This window comes from Otolemur garnettii, unplaced genomic scaffold (genome assembly GCF_000181295.1).
Source record: "Otolemur garnettii isolate 467f Iridium unplaced genomic scaffold, OtoGar3 scaffold00009, whole genome shotgun sequence".
Classification (NCBI taxonomy): Eukaryota; Metazoa; Chordata; class Mammalia; order Primates; family Galagidae; genus Otolemur; species Otolemur garnettii.
Window position 1 is genome coordinate 7,323,814 of NW_003852404.1, and position 14,599 is coordinate 7,338,412.

Genomic DNA, 14,599 nt, shown 5'->3' on the forward strand with positions numbered 1-14,599 from the left:
GTGGTTCATTCCCAAAGTTGTCTCATTGTAGCTGTCTTGGCAGATCTAGCCCTGCTCCTCCACTCTGCTGCAGCGTGGAAGGATGTGGAAACGCTGGTCAGTAGAGGGCTTAGACCAATACAGCCAGGGCCTCCCTTCCTGCAGAGAGAGGTTCCAGGGCCAAGGCAGCATCCTTTTCCAGGAGATGGGATCACCATGGTCAGCCCTGTGCATCAGGAGACTTTCCATCCTTTACCCAGTCTTCCAAACAGCCGGCATCCCCTAGATAACTTGCATCTTTAAGAAATTCCAGGAGGACTCTGGATAAAGCTGGATTGCTGAATGTCAGATAGTAGGAAGTCTCTAAGGCTAAGAGACAATAGGTATCTAGAAGCTCCTACCATGTGACAGTGCATGCCAGATGCTGGGCAGGGTTCGACGTCTGGTCAGGAGCTTATCAGTGGGAAGAATGGTCCCACCTCGATCTAAAGGAACCCCAGGGGGGAGGATTTGGGCAGAATCGCTCCTGTCCGGGTGCAGAGTGGTCTGACTTAGCCATTGTTCCTCTGTCGAGCTGGGGGCAGTCAGACCAAAGCAGAATCACAGTCTCTCCTGGGCTTCTAGGCCCCAGTGTGAATTTGCCCCCAGATGGAGGATCTGAGAGTGGAGAGGGGGATGTTTGAGGAAGACCCCACGGGCAATGTTGATCCACATGAGCGACCATAAGATATGAGGTCCTTCCTTTTGGGAGGCCAAGAGGATTCAAGGCAGAGAACCAAATAGATTGTAGGTGAGGTACGGACACTTCCAGGGAAGAGGCTTCTGAGAGGGCTGGTCACACTCAGGGTTCCATCTGGAACCTTGGGGTCTCTTGGTGTTTATTATCCAGGGGCCTATCTTGATCTCCATCACCCGGGCTGATGGCCATGGTGGAGGAGGACGGCCAGGGGCGCTGGCTCAGGGCACCATGTTCCACCACTTGAAGGAGAAGGGCTTCCGGCGCACGTTGGTGCCGCAGTGCACCTCCCCGTGCAGCATGTGGTAGGGAGTGAAGTCATCGATGAAGGTGCAGTGGAGGCCCAGCGGCTCCAGCAGGGACTGCACCTTCTCCTCCAGGCAGCAGCGGCCGTTGATGATGGGCCCGAAGGGCTTGGGGATGCCCAGGTGCTTCCCCAGCACCAGCATGTTCACCTGCAGCCCGAGAGGGAGACAGCACAGCATCAGCGGCCCCCCACCTCTCCTCCACTCTGCCTGGCGGCACCTGAATTTTAGGCACCTCCTGCTGAAAGTGTCGGGCTCTCTTCTATGCACTGGGTGGGGGAACTGGGGCTGGTAAGGACTCTTTAGCCAAGATGGGGGCATCCACAAAGTTCACTATGGCAATGTTGTCTGGTAACTGCCCTCCTCATTGCAGGACTGTGGCAGCTGCCATGTTTCTTCTACAGAATCCCAACCTCCTAGGCCAAAGCTGATTGGACCAGGAACTGACACTGACCTAAGGAGGGCCAATGAGATTCCCTCTCCCAGGAACTTAACAGTGGGAGAGTCTGGTCAGTCTCCACCTGTCAGTTATCTCTAGCGTGGCCATTGGTGTATTTGTTCCCAAGGACAAAGCAGCAAAGGAAGCTGCTTTGGGAGAGGAAGAGGGAGAGGAAGTGGGAGAAGGGCATGATGAATGGTGTGGACAGAGATAAGAGAGGGTTCTGGGCTCTCCCCGAAGCCCTGCTGCAGCTGTCCCTGCTCCCGGTTTCTGGTGTCCTTATATTAAATCTCCCTCTCGCTGAAGCCAGCCTGGGTGGGCCTCTGTCTCTTGCAAACACAAGAACCTGATCCATTGCTCAAGCTCCTGGGGCACAAACCTAAGTGCAAGACAGCCTGGAACGCACAGGAAGGAAGGGGAGTGACAAGAGGCTTTGCAAATAGAGGGCAAAAGGTTAGCCAGAAAGGGGAAGGAAAAGGGGGAGTAGGGGTGAAGCAACGGTGGTGTGGACAGGCTCCCTGCAAGGGTCTGGCCATGGGCGAGTTGAGGATGGACCAGGGAGGGGACCAGGTGACTCTAGCTGTGCTACCCAAACTGTCTTCTCGGATCCACAGTCCTCTTAGGGTGGAAGTGCTTTTCCCCACCTCCAAACTGCCACATCATTTTATCATACAAAATAGATCATTGGGACATGTCTTCAGAGAAGTGAAGTCTCCCTCTTAACTGATTAGGCTAGAAGTTCCTTGAGAGCAGGAACCATCCTTATCCATTTCTGTATATCCCACAGGACACCCTAAATCACTGGTTCTCAACCTTCCTAATGCCGCAGCCCTTTAATACAGTTCCCGTGGGTCACGACCCACAGGTTGAGGACCACTGCCCTAAATACTTGTGGGATTTGGATGAGCAGCCTCGAGCTTGGGGGAAGGGAGCGGAATGGGTACCTGAGCTCCCAGCTGATGCCATGTGCTTTGAACACCTGACTTCATACAATCCTCTATTCACTCCATGAATGCCAAGTGAGTCCTTTCCCTGATGGCCCTTGAGCCGGGGGTTGGCCGGTGAGCTTTCCACAGGGACAGTGGCGGTCAGCCAGCTGGAAGCCTGTCTTCTGGGCCCGTGGGACCCTGGACTGTCCCTGCCACCCCCACCACATTCTTAGTGACTGTGACCAAATGTCTTGACCCTATGGGGACTGGAGGCTTGGGACCTCATCTGATGGAACCTTAAGTTACAGGGGGTAGCCTTACCAAGTCAGGGAAGAAGGCCATTGCCTTTTTCTGTTCCGTCTTGAAGAGCTGGGGGATGTCAATGATGTCACGCTCTGCCAGGCCCAGCTCCCGCTTCAGCACCTCACGGTTCCAATCGATGCAGCTCTGGGGAGGGGGTGGCAGAGTTGGGGAGATCTTGTCAGTGTGTGTTGGGGGGCCCCAGGAGAGGCAGGATGGCCAAGCATTCTAGGTTGAGAAGAAGCAGGATGGCCAAGCATTCTAGGTCAACTGTCCATACTAGCCTTATCTTTGCTCCCCTTCCAGAAAATATACCTGTCCTGGGTCCCACCTCACAGTGCTATCCCCCCAGTAGGGCTGAGAATGGGAGTGTTCCATCCTTGACCCCTTCTCTAGAGCCCTCATTCCTTAAGAGATCTCATTCTGTCTCACGATTTAAAACAGCATCCATAGGCCAGGCACAGTGGCTCACACCTGTAATCTCAATACTGTGGGAGGACCACTTGAGGCCAAGAGTTTGAGACCAGCCTGAGAAACACAGCAAGACCCCATGGTTACAAAAGCTAAGTTAGCTGGACGTGGTGGTGCGCACCTTGCAGTCCCAGCTACTTGGGAGGCTGAGGTGGGAGTTTTAGGTTGCAGTGAGCTCTGATCGCACCACTGCATTCCAGCCTGCGTGACAGAGCAAGACCCTGTCTGAAAACAAAAATAGAAAACAAAATGACATCTCTACACTGACAGCTCCCAACCTCTTTATAAGGTCTAATCTCTTTCCCGAGCTTAGAATTGTAAGTAGAGCCGCCAACTTTGCATCTTTCTTTAGATGTCTAATAGGCACATCTAATGTGATGTGTCCAAAGATAAATTTTTAATTTCTACTCCCCTAACCTGCTCCTTCCCCATAAATGTAACCACTCTGTTCAGCCAGCCAGGGGGCCACAAGCCCTACCACCATTCTCGATGTCTCCATTCCTCTCTCCAGACCCCAATTCATCGGCAAGTCCCGTGGGTGCTACCTTTAAAATCTGTCCCCAATGTGCCCGTGTCCCACCTGGCCTAGGGCCACCCTCTCCAGCCTGGTTGACCACAGTCACTTCCTCTCGAGTCTCATGTTAATGCCTCTTGAGCACCTTCAACTTGGGAATGCAACTGACCAAGGGTTCTTGCTGCCCAGCTCTGGACACCTCTCACCAGCTGCTCCCAGCAAACGTCTGAGAGTGACAAGCGCCCTAAGGCAGATCGTTTCTGGGGGACAGGGACCTCCTCCCATGGTTGACTTCAGCTTGTGGAATCCCCCACAGCCTTGCTGAACGTTGTTTAGGCTGCAGGGCAGCATGGGACACACCCACTCCCACCTCCTTCTCTCTCTTCACTCAGGGCCCCCAGTCCTCTCTGGCATCCTCCCTATGTCCCTGTGCAGACATCTTCTCAAATTAAATCCTTAAAACTTGAAGCCCCTTCTTAGAGGATCTGGACTCACACAGTGCCTCTGCAGGAAATTCTCTGTGTGCCCTTCTGGACCCCTGTACATTCTCCTGCCTGGGAGGCTGATCCTTTAGAGTCAGGGGCTCTGTGCCCTGTGGCTTCTGGCTGGGCTCAGCCAATAGGGGCACAGGCAGGAGACTGTGGGTGGCAGAGGAGGAGAGTGCGGCTGGGAGTTTGCTCCCCCATCTCCGTCCCTGCCAGGTCACTGGTTGGCTATGAAGGTCACAGTTCATATGGCTGTCTTGCAGCCTCTTATCATAGTGACCTCTCCAGGTTCCAGCAACAGCTCTCTGGAGTGGTCACAGCTCCCCACTCTTCCTCACCTGGGGACAGTGCACACTCCCTCACTGAACCTTTGTAAATATTCTCTTTATAAAACTCTTCTATGGATACCTAGCTTGAGTTGCCATGTGCTTCCTGTGGGGTCTATTGTCACCTGTCACAGCAGCAGGGAGATCTTTAAAGCATAAGTCAGATTGCTCCCCTGCTCAAATCCCACTCAGAGTCACAGCCAAGGTTCTAGCAATGCCCGATAGCCAGGGTCCCCAGGAAACAGGGTGAGCAGCAGGCGAGTGAGCGAAGCTCCCTGTGTATTTACAGGCTCCTCCCATGGCTGGCACCTTGGAACCCCCACCCCAGATTCATGGAAAAACTGTCTTCCATGAAACCCGTCTCCAGTGCCAAAAATGTTGGGGACCGTGGCCCTTCAGGCCTCAAATGATGTCACCTGGCCTCTTCTTACTCCACCTTGGCCTCCTGGCTCAGCCCAGGGCCATGGTCTATGCTGTTCCTTCTGCTAGAATGCTTGTCCTTGCATGCACCTGGCTGTCCCCTCTCTTCTCTGAGGTTAGAGGAGGGGGTTAGAGCCCCTCTGTCTGGGCCTATTTCAATCTGAGCTTTCGTGAAGCCGCAGATTTCTGTCTCCCACAGCAACCCTGTGCCTGCCTACCACCACTCAGCCCACGAGTATACCACAGCCCTGGTACCTGCACAAACTTATTATAGGAGATGAGTCTTTCATTGGAGAGCACCTGGTTGATGGACACAGTCTTGACTCGATTGTCCCCTGCCAAGGAGAGACACAGATAGGAAGGGAAGGGCAGGAACAAGGTCAACCTGCTCTGGGTAGCAGACAGGCAGAGGCCAAGTTCACAGTTGCTGGTCTTGCTGAGTCAGCAACTCTTTGACTGTCCTGGGCCTTGGGTAGGTACTACATGTCAGAGCTCAGCTGATCTCTGTGCAAATTGGGGGTGTAGGAGGCGGGAGGGTCCGGTTGCCACAGTGCAATGAACTTGAGGCCTTTGAGTTCTTTGGCAGTGGTAATGCCTTTAAATGGAAGCTTACCACCACCCGAGAGCACTGGGTGATAAGTCTTCCTCCTTTGCTAGTGGCAGGTTCTAGGGTAGTTGCTCCCTGTCCACCAGGGCCAGCCTTTATCAGTTTATTGAGTAGTGAAGCACCCAGTTGTGGGATTTGAATCATCAGACCCTGCCTTGCCTTCCAGGAGATGACTATATGGCAACAATAGGTTCCCAGAGGCCCAGCTTTCTGGCCTGCCTGATGGGGTGCCCATGGAAATGGGGCTAGACAGGGAAGGGGAGGTTAGAGCTACCGGCTCACGAGCCTCACGCTGCCATTTGGCAGCACTTTCCATGAGCAGACCCTGAGTGCAGAGCTCTGCACTCAGCAGCTCCCTGAACCCTCACTGCAACCCACAGGCGTGCAAGGGATCCCCACTTTGCTGCTGAGGAAACTGAGGCACATAGAGGTCAGATGACTGGCTCAAGGCTCCTTTCCACTAGCTAGGAAAGGGAGGCTCGTGATTCAAATATAAGCCCGGTATTCACAAAGCACGTGAAACCTTGATCACAGGAGAGCTGAAGTCTCCCTGGACCGCCCTTCCCTCCTCCCCCTGCACATCTGCAGGTTCCAATCTCCTCCATCCCAGTGGAAGGCAGACAGTGGGGCTTCAGCCCTGGCTCACTGCATTCTTGCTGAGACCTGCAGGCCAGCAACATCCCCTCTCTGAGGTTCACATTCTTGGCTATTAAAGGGGGCGATGGTCACCCATGGGCTCTAGTGGGGATTAAATAGGATAATGTGTGCCATGCACATGGCATGGACCTGGCACACCTAGGTGCCTAATAAGTGCATGACTTCTGTGTCTGTATGAGGCCACCATCACTGCCTGTGTGTCAGCCACGAAGGATGAGGCAGCTGCTGTGTCCTGGTACCCATGCAGTCCCCCACCCTCCCTCCCAATGGGCAGATTGGCCTTGCTCACTATAAACGTACTTCTCCCCCACCTCTACTGTGCATAATTTGGATTTGGGGGCTTTTAGGGCTCATCTGGGGTTCAAGGGAGTCTAGTGTTCCTAGCAATAGGGTTTGGGAGCAGTAGGGCTGGGGGAGACGGTATCTTTTTCACCCTATTGCTAGTGCTCAGTGTTGTGTTAGAAAAAAGGTAACCCTAGCAAATGGAGTAAGAGACTTGGAAGCTTCTCTGTCCTGCAGACACTTTTCTCTCTAAGAAAGGTCTGGTCCAGGCCACTGTCTGCTTCCTGTGAGGCCCTGGGACCGAGAAAATCTACCACCCTGCAGGCCAAAGTGCCCCTGGGATCAGTGAGAGAGGAAGGATGCTCTGGGATTCACACAGTCTCTGCAAAATGTGAGAACAAGTCTGCCCACAGCCCACGGTCCTGCCAGCTCTCCCTACAGGAATTCCTCCAGTGCAATAAGAAAATGAGGGTCCCAAGACTGGATGCCATGGCTCATGCCTGTAATCCTACCACTCCGGGAGGCCAAGGTAGGTGGATTCCTTGAGGTCAGGAGTTTGAAACCAGCCTGAGCAAGAGCAAGACCCCATCTCTACTAAAAATAGAAAAATTAGCCAGTGTTGTGGAAGGTGCCTATAGTCCTAGCTACTCAGGTGGCCGAGGCAGGAGGATCACTTGAACTGAGGAGTTTGAGGCTGCTGTGAGTGAGGCCGACAGCCTGGTACTATAGCCTGGGCCACACAGAGTGAGACTTGGTATCAAAAAAAAAATTAAAATAAAAAAAGAGAAAATGAGGGTCCCTGTTCAAAAAGCAAAGAAAGAGGTACCATTAAAGGTGCTACACTATAAAGCTGCTGGTTTCTTCCGTGCATGAGCTCACACCCTCTCTCAACCTGTTGTGGTGTTTCTTTCTTCTTATCTGATACGGCACTCTCTCTGGCAAAAGGACAGGGACTCTCATGGGACAGGGCAAACCCTGGAGCACCTGACATGGCACATATGCATAGCCCATGGGGAAAGGGAGGTGGCTGGGACAGAGAGCCAGCCATTGCCCCTTCCCACAGGCACCATACCCTACCCTAAGCCCTAGTGAATGGGTGATCTCCAGGGTGCTGCCACCTCCACGCCTGGAGGTGCTGGGTTCCTGAACAGGGATGGGCAAGAGGATTGCTCCAATCAAGTTACCCACCAAAGGACATCTGACACTGCCCCCCACCCCAAGATGCTGGGGGGCACATGTGTCCAACTCACCTCCACTAGGGACAGAGGGCTGCAGCATTGTTGGAAGGTGACAGAGAGGAGAAAGCCTAGCCCTAGGCTCCAGGGAGCATGGGAATGGGTGACAGAGAAACCACCTCTGGGCGGCAGAGAGACAGGAGGCTCCAGGCCCCAGAAGATGCTCCATGGATTGATCAGATTTCACTTATAAGACTCAGATTATTAAGATTCCATGACAGTGACCATGGAACATTAAATACCAAGTTCCATGGTGTAACTGCACTGGTCACATGCCCAACGTGCCACTATGTCCCCACTCCACTGCCCGCCACTCTGCCTCAGCTCTCCCCAGTGTGGGCAGTGGCGGCTGGTGAAGGTGTACAGGGGCGGAGTAAAGGGTCCTGAATTTGGAGGACCAGGCCTGCTTTAAAATTTGCCATCCCTCTCTCAAGTCATGATATGTCTTAATATGGGTAAGGGGCAGACAGGCGGTAATGAGGGACCCAACGCTATTACCCACCAACAACCCCCTGGAACAGGAGGGCCCCGCCGTGGCCCCACTTCTGCTTTTCCTGGAAGAGCTTGAAGCAGGTCCCAGGGCTGGCCAGGAGCATCCGGAAACCCTGTGTGTAGAGATCAGATCCGATTGAGTTCCCTGCCTTGGAGTGGCCCCATCAAACTCAGCCCGTGCCCCAAATGCCAAGGAAAGCCACACCACCCAAGTCCTTACCTTCCCATCGGGGGCAGGGACAAAGCACAGGAACTCATCCACGTGGCCCACGGCCAACCAGTCCACAAAAAGCTCTACGGGGGGCTGCACCTTCTGGGCATAGAGGAATTCCCGCACAACCTGGGTGACCCTGCGGCCTCTCGACCTGAGGCCCGTGGGATTTAAAAAGAAAAGTTGCTTAACTAAAAAAAAAAAGTTCTAGCAGGGCTGGTGGCGCACCCCTATAATCCTAGTACTCTGAGAGGCCGTGGTGAGAAGATCCCTTGAGCTCAGGAGTTCGAGACCAGCCTGAGCAAGAGTAAAACCCTACCTCTACTAAAAATAGAAAAATTAGCTAGGCATTGTGGCAGGCACTTGTAGTCCCAGCTACTTGGGAGGCCGAGGCAGGATTGCTTGAGCTCAGGAGTTTAAGATCGGCCTGAGCAACAGCCTGACCCTGCCTCTACTAAAATAGAAAAACTAGCTGGGCATTGTGTCAGGCACACGTAGTCCCAGCTACTCAGGAGGCTGAGGCAGGAGGATCACTTGAATTTGCAGTTGCTATGAGCTAGGTTGATGCCAGGGCATTCTAGCCTGGGTGACAGAGTGAGACTCAGTCTCAAAAAAAATAAAGAAAGAAAGAAAGAAAGAAACTAAAAGCAATTCCATGCAGAGAAGGAATGACCAGAGTTCAAGATTTCTGCAATCTCTGATTTTATAAAAAGCAAAAAATATGCATTGCATTTGTAAACAGGAAAGAAAATGAAGATATAGACTTGAAAATTCCATTCAAGGTAAGTTCTGGATGAAGCAGACTCAGGACCGGTCAATCCTACTGGGGCAATGACCCACCAGGTCCTGACACCCAGGAAAATGCTCAGCACCACCCTCACACCCTCCTCTTACATTCTCTAAGAGACCCTTGTGAAAAGGTATCTCATAGCACGGCCCCTACTTCCTCTTTCTGTGGGATCATGTTTTTGAGGGCAGTTAATCCTCTCCAAAGCTTGACTCTGAATTCATTTATTATTTGATCCCAAGTCTGTCCTAACTGCTTTGCTGAACTGGGCTGGCTCAATGCTTTGGTCTATTTTACAGCAAATAACCATGGTGATATAATTCCTTTCCTTTCTATCAGCTCTCCTGAGTCACATGTTGAATAATACATAATTGACTACTTTCTGTGTGTGCTACTATCTCACTTTTCATGTCTTATACCTCCCTTCCGTTCTCTGCAAAGATCTGATATTAGTCATTTACATGGTAGTATAAAAAAGCTTTGCCTAAATGTATTTCTTCCAAGCGAGAGGAGAATGGAAACATTTTCTGCTATTACTATTAACTGATAGACTCTGTTACTAGCTTCATCTATTTATTTCCAGAATCCGAAGACCTGAGTCTAGTCCTAAGTTTGCCTTCTGTGTGACTCACTCACCCTCTCTGTACCCACTTATAAAATGAAAGTGTCAGACTAAATGACCTTAGGTCCCTTCTCTCTCTGCCTTGTCAGACTTCCGAAGGTTAAGTGTGGACAGTGTTTGGTGAGCAGCCCACCACCCTCACCAGGTGTAGGACTACAATTTCATCACTCCTTTCTGGTTTCCTTCTAGAGGTAGGATGGTCCTTCCTCCTCCTCCCGCTGTCCCCCCCTACCTCCTCCTGGGATCTCCACTCCCTATTCCTCTCTCACCCAGGCAGGTTGCCTCCAAAGAGGATCCGCCCCAGGGGGTACTCTTTCCCATTGGCCACCACTGGGGGGCTGACCTCCAGGTTCCCGAAGGAGTCCAGGCCGCTCACAGACCTGTCTCGTGGTTCCCGAGTCACATAACCAAAATCTGGACCCTGGAGAAGGAAACTGTGTCAGGAGGGGTAGAGGGTGCCAGGAAGAGCTGGAACCTGCCTGCTGGGCTCTGAGCTCCTTAAAGACAGGGTGGAAGTTGCCACCCATTCTTCAGATGGAAATATTGAGTCAAAGACAGGGAAGGGGGATCTGACCCTGTTAATATTCAAGCACCCACAGGGGCCAAAGCCAGGGTACATCAGGTCCCCGGGCACTACGGCCTTATCAGTGCAGCGTCATCCCTATGGTCACAGGAAGACAGCAGTGAAGCTTCTGAATACCCCTGCACACCCCATGGGACTTGGAGCCAGGGGCCATGGCCACTCCCTTATGCTGTCCGGCCTTCCTGCCACGCCTAGCCCAAGGGCAAGTATCAGCTCAAGTGGCCCATCCCTGGGGACCAAGTGGGTAGTGATGGCCCTCTGAACCTCAGTCTTTAAATTCTGGAAAGAGGAGCTCTCCCAGGGCCTTCTCTCAGTGGGAACTTAGACAACCTTGAGCCAGGTAAGAGCTCCTAACACCGTCAGTGGGCGGTTAGGAGGCTGTTCTCTATGGCAACAAAGAAGTTGTCGTTCTTTCCTTAAGGGGGTCCTGGTCAGCACCCATTCTTCACTGCCATCCTTTGTATTACCAGTAACACCACAGTGGAGCTATCCTTATATGAGCTCCCTCTGTGCAGGCGCTGTGATAATAAGAAGCTTCACAAACACCTGGGAGGTTGGGGCTAAAATACCAGTTTTACTGATGAGGAAAATCAGAGAGGGAAAGTAACTCTCACAATATCACACAGCATGTAAGTGACAGGGCTTGGTGGTTTGGATACTAACAGTGGCTCTGCTCTGCCTCCCCCATCTCTTAGGCTGTCAGATTGAGTGAATAAAAAATACAAAATGCCCAGTTAAATTTGAATTTCAAGTAAACAACAAATTTTTTTTTGGTCTAATTCTGTCCCGTGTAATATTAGGGCCATATTTATACCAAAATTTACTTGTTGATTATCAGAAATCCAAACTTAACTGGGCATGTCTTGTATTTTATCTGGCAACTCTACTCTCATCCCTAATGAACAAAGTGCCCGGGACTGCCTTCTGAACTCCGCACCCCAGGGTGGACCTGGGGTAAGGCCTCTCAGCTCTCAGGAGTGGGCTGTGGCTGGAGATGACTTACCAGGATTCTTTTGTAAGGGAAGTCCTGCAGTTCCCCATTCCGTGGGGAGTCGAAGACCACCGGGAAGGTCTTGTGTGGTGCCTGAACGTAGCCCAGCTCCATCTCGTCCTGGGAATGAGGAGAGAGACGGCCAGCTGTGGACAGTGGCAGCTTCCCCTGCTGGCTCAGCACTGAGCCCCTGGGGAAGACTGCTCACCTAAGTTCTCTGTCTTAGGCCTGTTTTGGCGATGGACATGGGAAGGACCCAGGTCAGAATGCCTGCTGACTGGAAGAGGGGCTGGAGGCCCAGAGAAGGTGTGCACTTGCCCCGGGTCACACAGTAAGACAGAGGCTAGGAGTGGATGAGAACATGGACATGACCTTGGGGATGTCCCCATGCTGGGCCAGAGCAGGATAGATACAGAGAGGGCCTCAGGATGGCCTGAGTTGGACGCGGTTGGAGGAGGACCTGGGGGGAGGGTAGAGACATGCCTTCTCCTCAGACACAGAAATGTGTCCCCCTCTGGTTCTGGTGGCAAAGATGGCCCAGCACCAATGAACTATATCTCTAAGAGAACCTCTCCACTATGTGCCTGGGCCCGCCCTAAGCGCTTTATAAATATTAACTTCATTAGTCCTCATGTCACACCTGTGCATGGGCACCATAATTACTTCCCCTGATAGATGAAGAAAGTGGGGAACAGAGAGGTCTAGCTATTGATCTAAGGGCTCACAGCTTGTCAATAGCACAGCCAGGATCTAACAGTCCTGCCCCAAGCCCCCTCTCTGGACTAACCTCCAGCCAAAATGAAAGCTCCTTAGCCTGGCATTCAAGGCCTCCTGCCCTAACCCTCACCCTTCCCAGAGCCATTGCCCAGCCAAAGAGAACACACAAGGCTATGTGTCATTCCTCCCACCTCTGGGCCTTTGCATGTGCTGGTCCACCATCCTGTGCAGCGTGGTGGTTGGGAGCTCGAGTCCCAGCACTGCCTTTACTGGCTCTGCGGCCCGGCCCTCCTCCACTGAGAGCTCTTTAATTATGGGAGTATGTGCAGGGTTGTCAAGAAGATGCCATGATGCTACATCTGGCCTGCAGCCAATGCTTAACAAGTGGCAGAAATCAATATGCGCCCACCTGTCAAATCCGGGCCAGCTCAGATCCTGCTGGAGGTCTCCCTGATTACCTAGGAAACGGTGACGCCGCCTCCTCCAAACCCTGCAGGCGGCATGGCGGGCAGCACCACCTCATCCTACATGGTGGGGGTGGAAGTTTGCAGCCAATTCACCACACTGGGGCTTTTCAGCGTCAGCACTACTGACACACTGGGCTGGCCCATTCATTGTTGGGGGCTTTGTCCTATGTGTGGTGGGAGGTTTAGCAGAATCCCGGAACTCTACCCACTAGGGGCCAGTAGCACTACCATCCCCAAGGTGATAACCCCAAATGCCTCCAGGTACTGCCAAATGTCCCCTGCAGGATGACTTGCCTCTAATTAAGAGCCCCTGGTCTTGGCTGTTTAGGGTGGGGAGAGTGTGCCCCACACCTCTGCCACCCCTGCAGGCCCAGTGTCAGTGCCAGGGTCTCCAGAAAGTTCTAGACCAGTGGTTCTCAACCTTTCTAATGCTGCAACCCTTTAATACAGTTCCTGTGGGTTGTGACCCACAGGTTGAGAACCGCTATTCTAGACAGAGGCACTCAGGTCTTGAATCAGAAAGAGCAGTCAGTACCTGGGAGCAGCCTGGCCCTCCTGGATCTCCCTCAGCAGCCCCCCCCCCCCGTTCTGTGAGGGCAGGCCAGCCGCTCCCCCCAGGACGGCATCCTATGGGCCCTACCCAGTGGCCATGGTTACCTGGATCCAGCGGTCGTTGCGGTTCTCGGCCTGTGGGCAGATGGTCAGCTGGCAGCCGGCCTTCCTGGCCAGCTCTGCCACCGCATCCACGAAACACATGTTGTTCCTCACACTGCAGACAAGCCCAGGGGAAGCAGCTTAGGACAGAGTCAGAGCCTGGGAGTCAGAGGGGCCACAAAGGGGAGGCTGCCCACCGCCCTCAGCCTCACCTGCACACATACACCTCCAGGGGCGGCAGGGTGCTGGGCATCATGATCCAGGGTGCCACGCGGAACGTCACAGTGTCAGTGAAGATTGGGGACTGGGAGAAATACTGCAAGGACAAATCAGGAGGAAAGAACACTGGACTCAGAGTCCAGCGGCCAGATAGATATTCCCAGTTCACCAATGGGGTCTCTGAGAAAGCCCCTTGCTTCTCTGCAAGATGGTGATAAACCAATGGGGTGCTCAGGAAGTCTGGGGTCTCCCGCACCAGTGGAATGGCTACCAGAATGGGGCATTTTTTAAACCTTCTCTGCCCCTACCTCATTGGAGTCATCCAGCAGGGTAACATGGAAGGAGACGAGTCCTGTGAAGCCGGCATCAGGGAAGGAAAGGCCTTCCACATAGAAGAGTTCCCGGTCCCCATGGAGGCGGGGCACCTCATACGACACCTTGTCTTGGCCCAGCACGTGCCTGTAGGCCTCGCATGAGTCCTCAGGACCTGGGAGGGGAGGGAAGGAGAGGCTGTGACTCCCAGTGGGCCCTGGGAGCAGGAGGGGCGCAGAAAGAGTCCTGCAGATTCCACAAGAACGGGTGACACCCAGTGTGAGCACAGCTGAGAAGGGGCCTTCTTCTCTAAGATTGGTGTTGGAGTCTTTCTGGAGGGGAATTGGTGCCAGGCAACAAAGTAATGTTTACCCCTCACCCAGCAACCCCATTTGTACCCAGTACAAATTCACATAATGTTCACTGGTTGTTGAGTCATTCAACAAGTATTTACTGTGCACCTCCAAGGTGTGGCTCTGGACTGGAGAAAGCTATGAGCAAGGCCCTTGACAACCACAAGGAACATGGTTCTGGTATAACGTCAGAACACTGCAAAGCTCTGTGCGTTCAGAGAAGCAGATAGTTTCAGCACCACTATGCCTTGGGATATTATGTGGCTGTGGAAGATGCAAGGATGTATGAATATTATTCAATGTAAAAAAACAGGCTGGAAAGCAGATTACACTTTCACAGCTTCAGGACATATAGAATAAAGTCGGGAAGGGCCCAGAACAAATCGTTACCAGAGAACATGTTTTTTTTTGAGACGGAGCCTCAAGCTACCCCCCTGGGTAGAGTGCCATGGCATCACAGCTCATAGCAACCTCCAACTCCTGGGCTCAAGCGAGTCTCCTGCCTC

The 14,599-nt window shown here is 52.8% G+C and overlaps 1 protein-coding gene across 1 annotated transcript in view; it reads right to left on the bottom strand.

Moving 5' to 3' along the window:
• Positions 1-936: 936 nt before the first annotated feature.
• Positions 937-14,599, bottom strand: part of PADI3 (peptidyl arginine deiminase 3) — a 29,518-nt gene continuing 15,855 nt past the window's right edge. The window contains exons 7-16 of the mRNA XM_003783860.2: positions 13,737-13,915; positions 13,422-13,525; positions 13,213-13,324; positions 11,384-11,491; positions 10,067-10,218; positions 8,398-8,542; positions 8,188-8,290; positions 5,160-5,239; positions 2,710-2,835; positions 937-1,170 (exon numbers count right to left, since the gene is read on the bottom strand). Coding sequence (XP_003783908.1) covers positions 937-1,170; positions 2,710-2,835; positions 5,160-5,239; positions 8,188-8,290; positions 8,398-8,542; positions 10,067-10,218; positions 11,384-11,491; positions 13,213-13,324; positions 13,422-13,525; positions 13,737-13,915 — 1,343 coding nt within the window. The remainder of the gene's footprint in view (positions 1,171-2,709; positions 2,836-5,159; positions 5,240-8,187; positions 8,291-8,397; positions 8,543-10,066; positions 10,219-11,383; positions 11,492-13,212; positions 13,325-13,421; positions 13,526-13,736; positions 13,916-14,599) is intronic.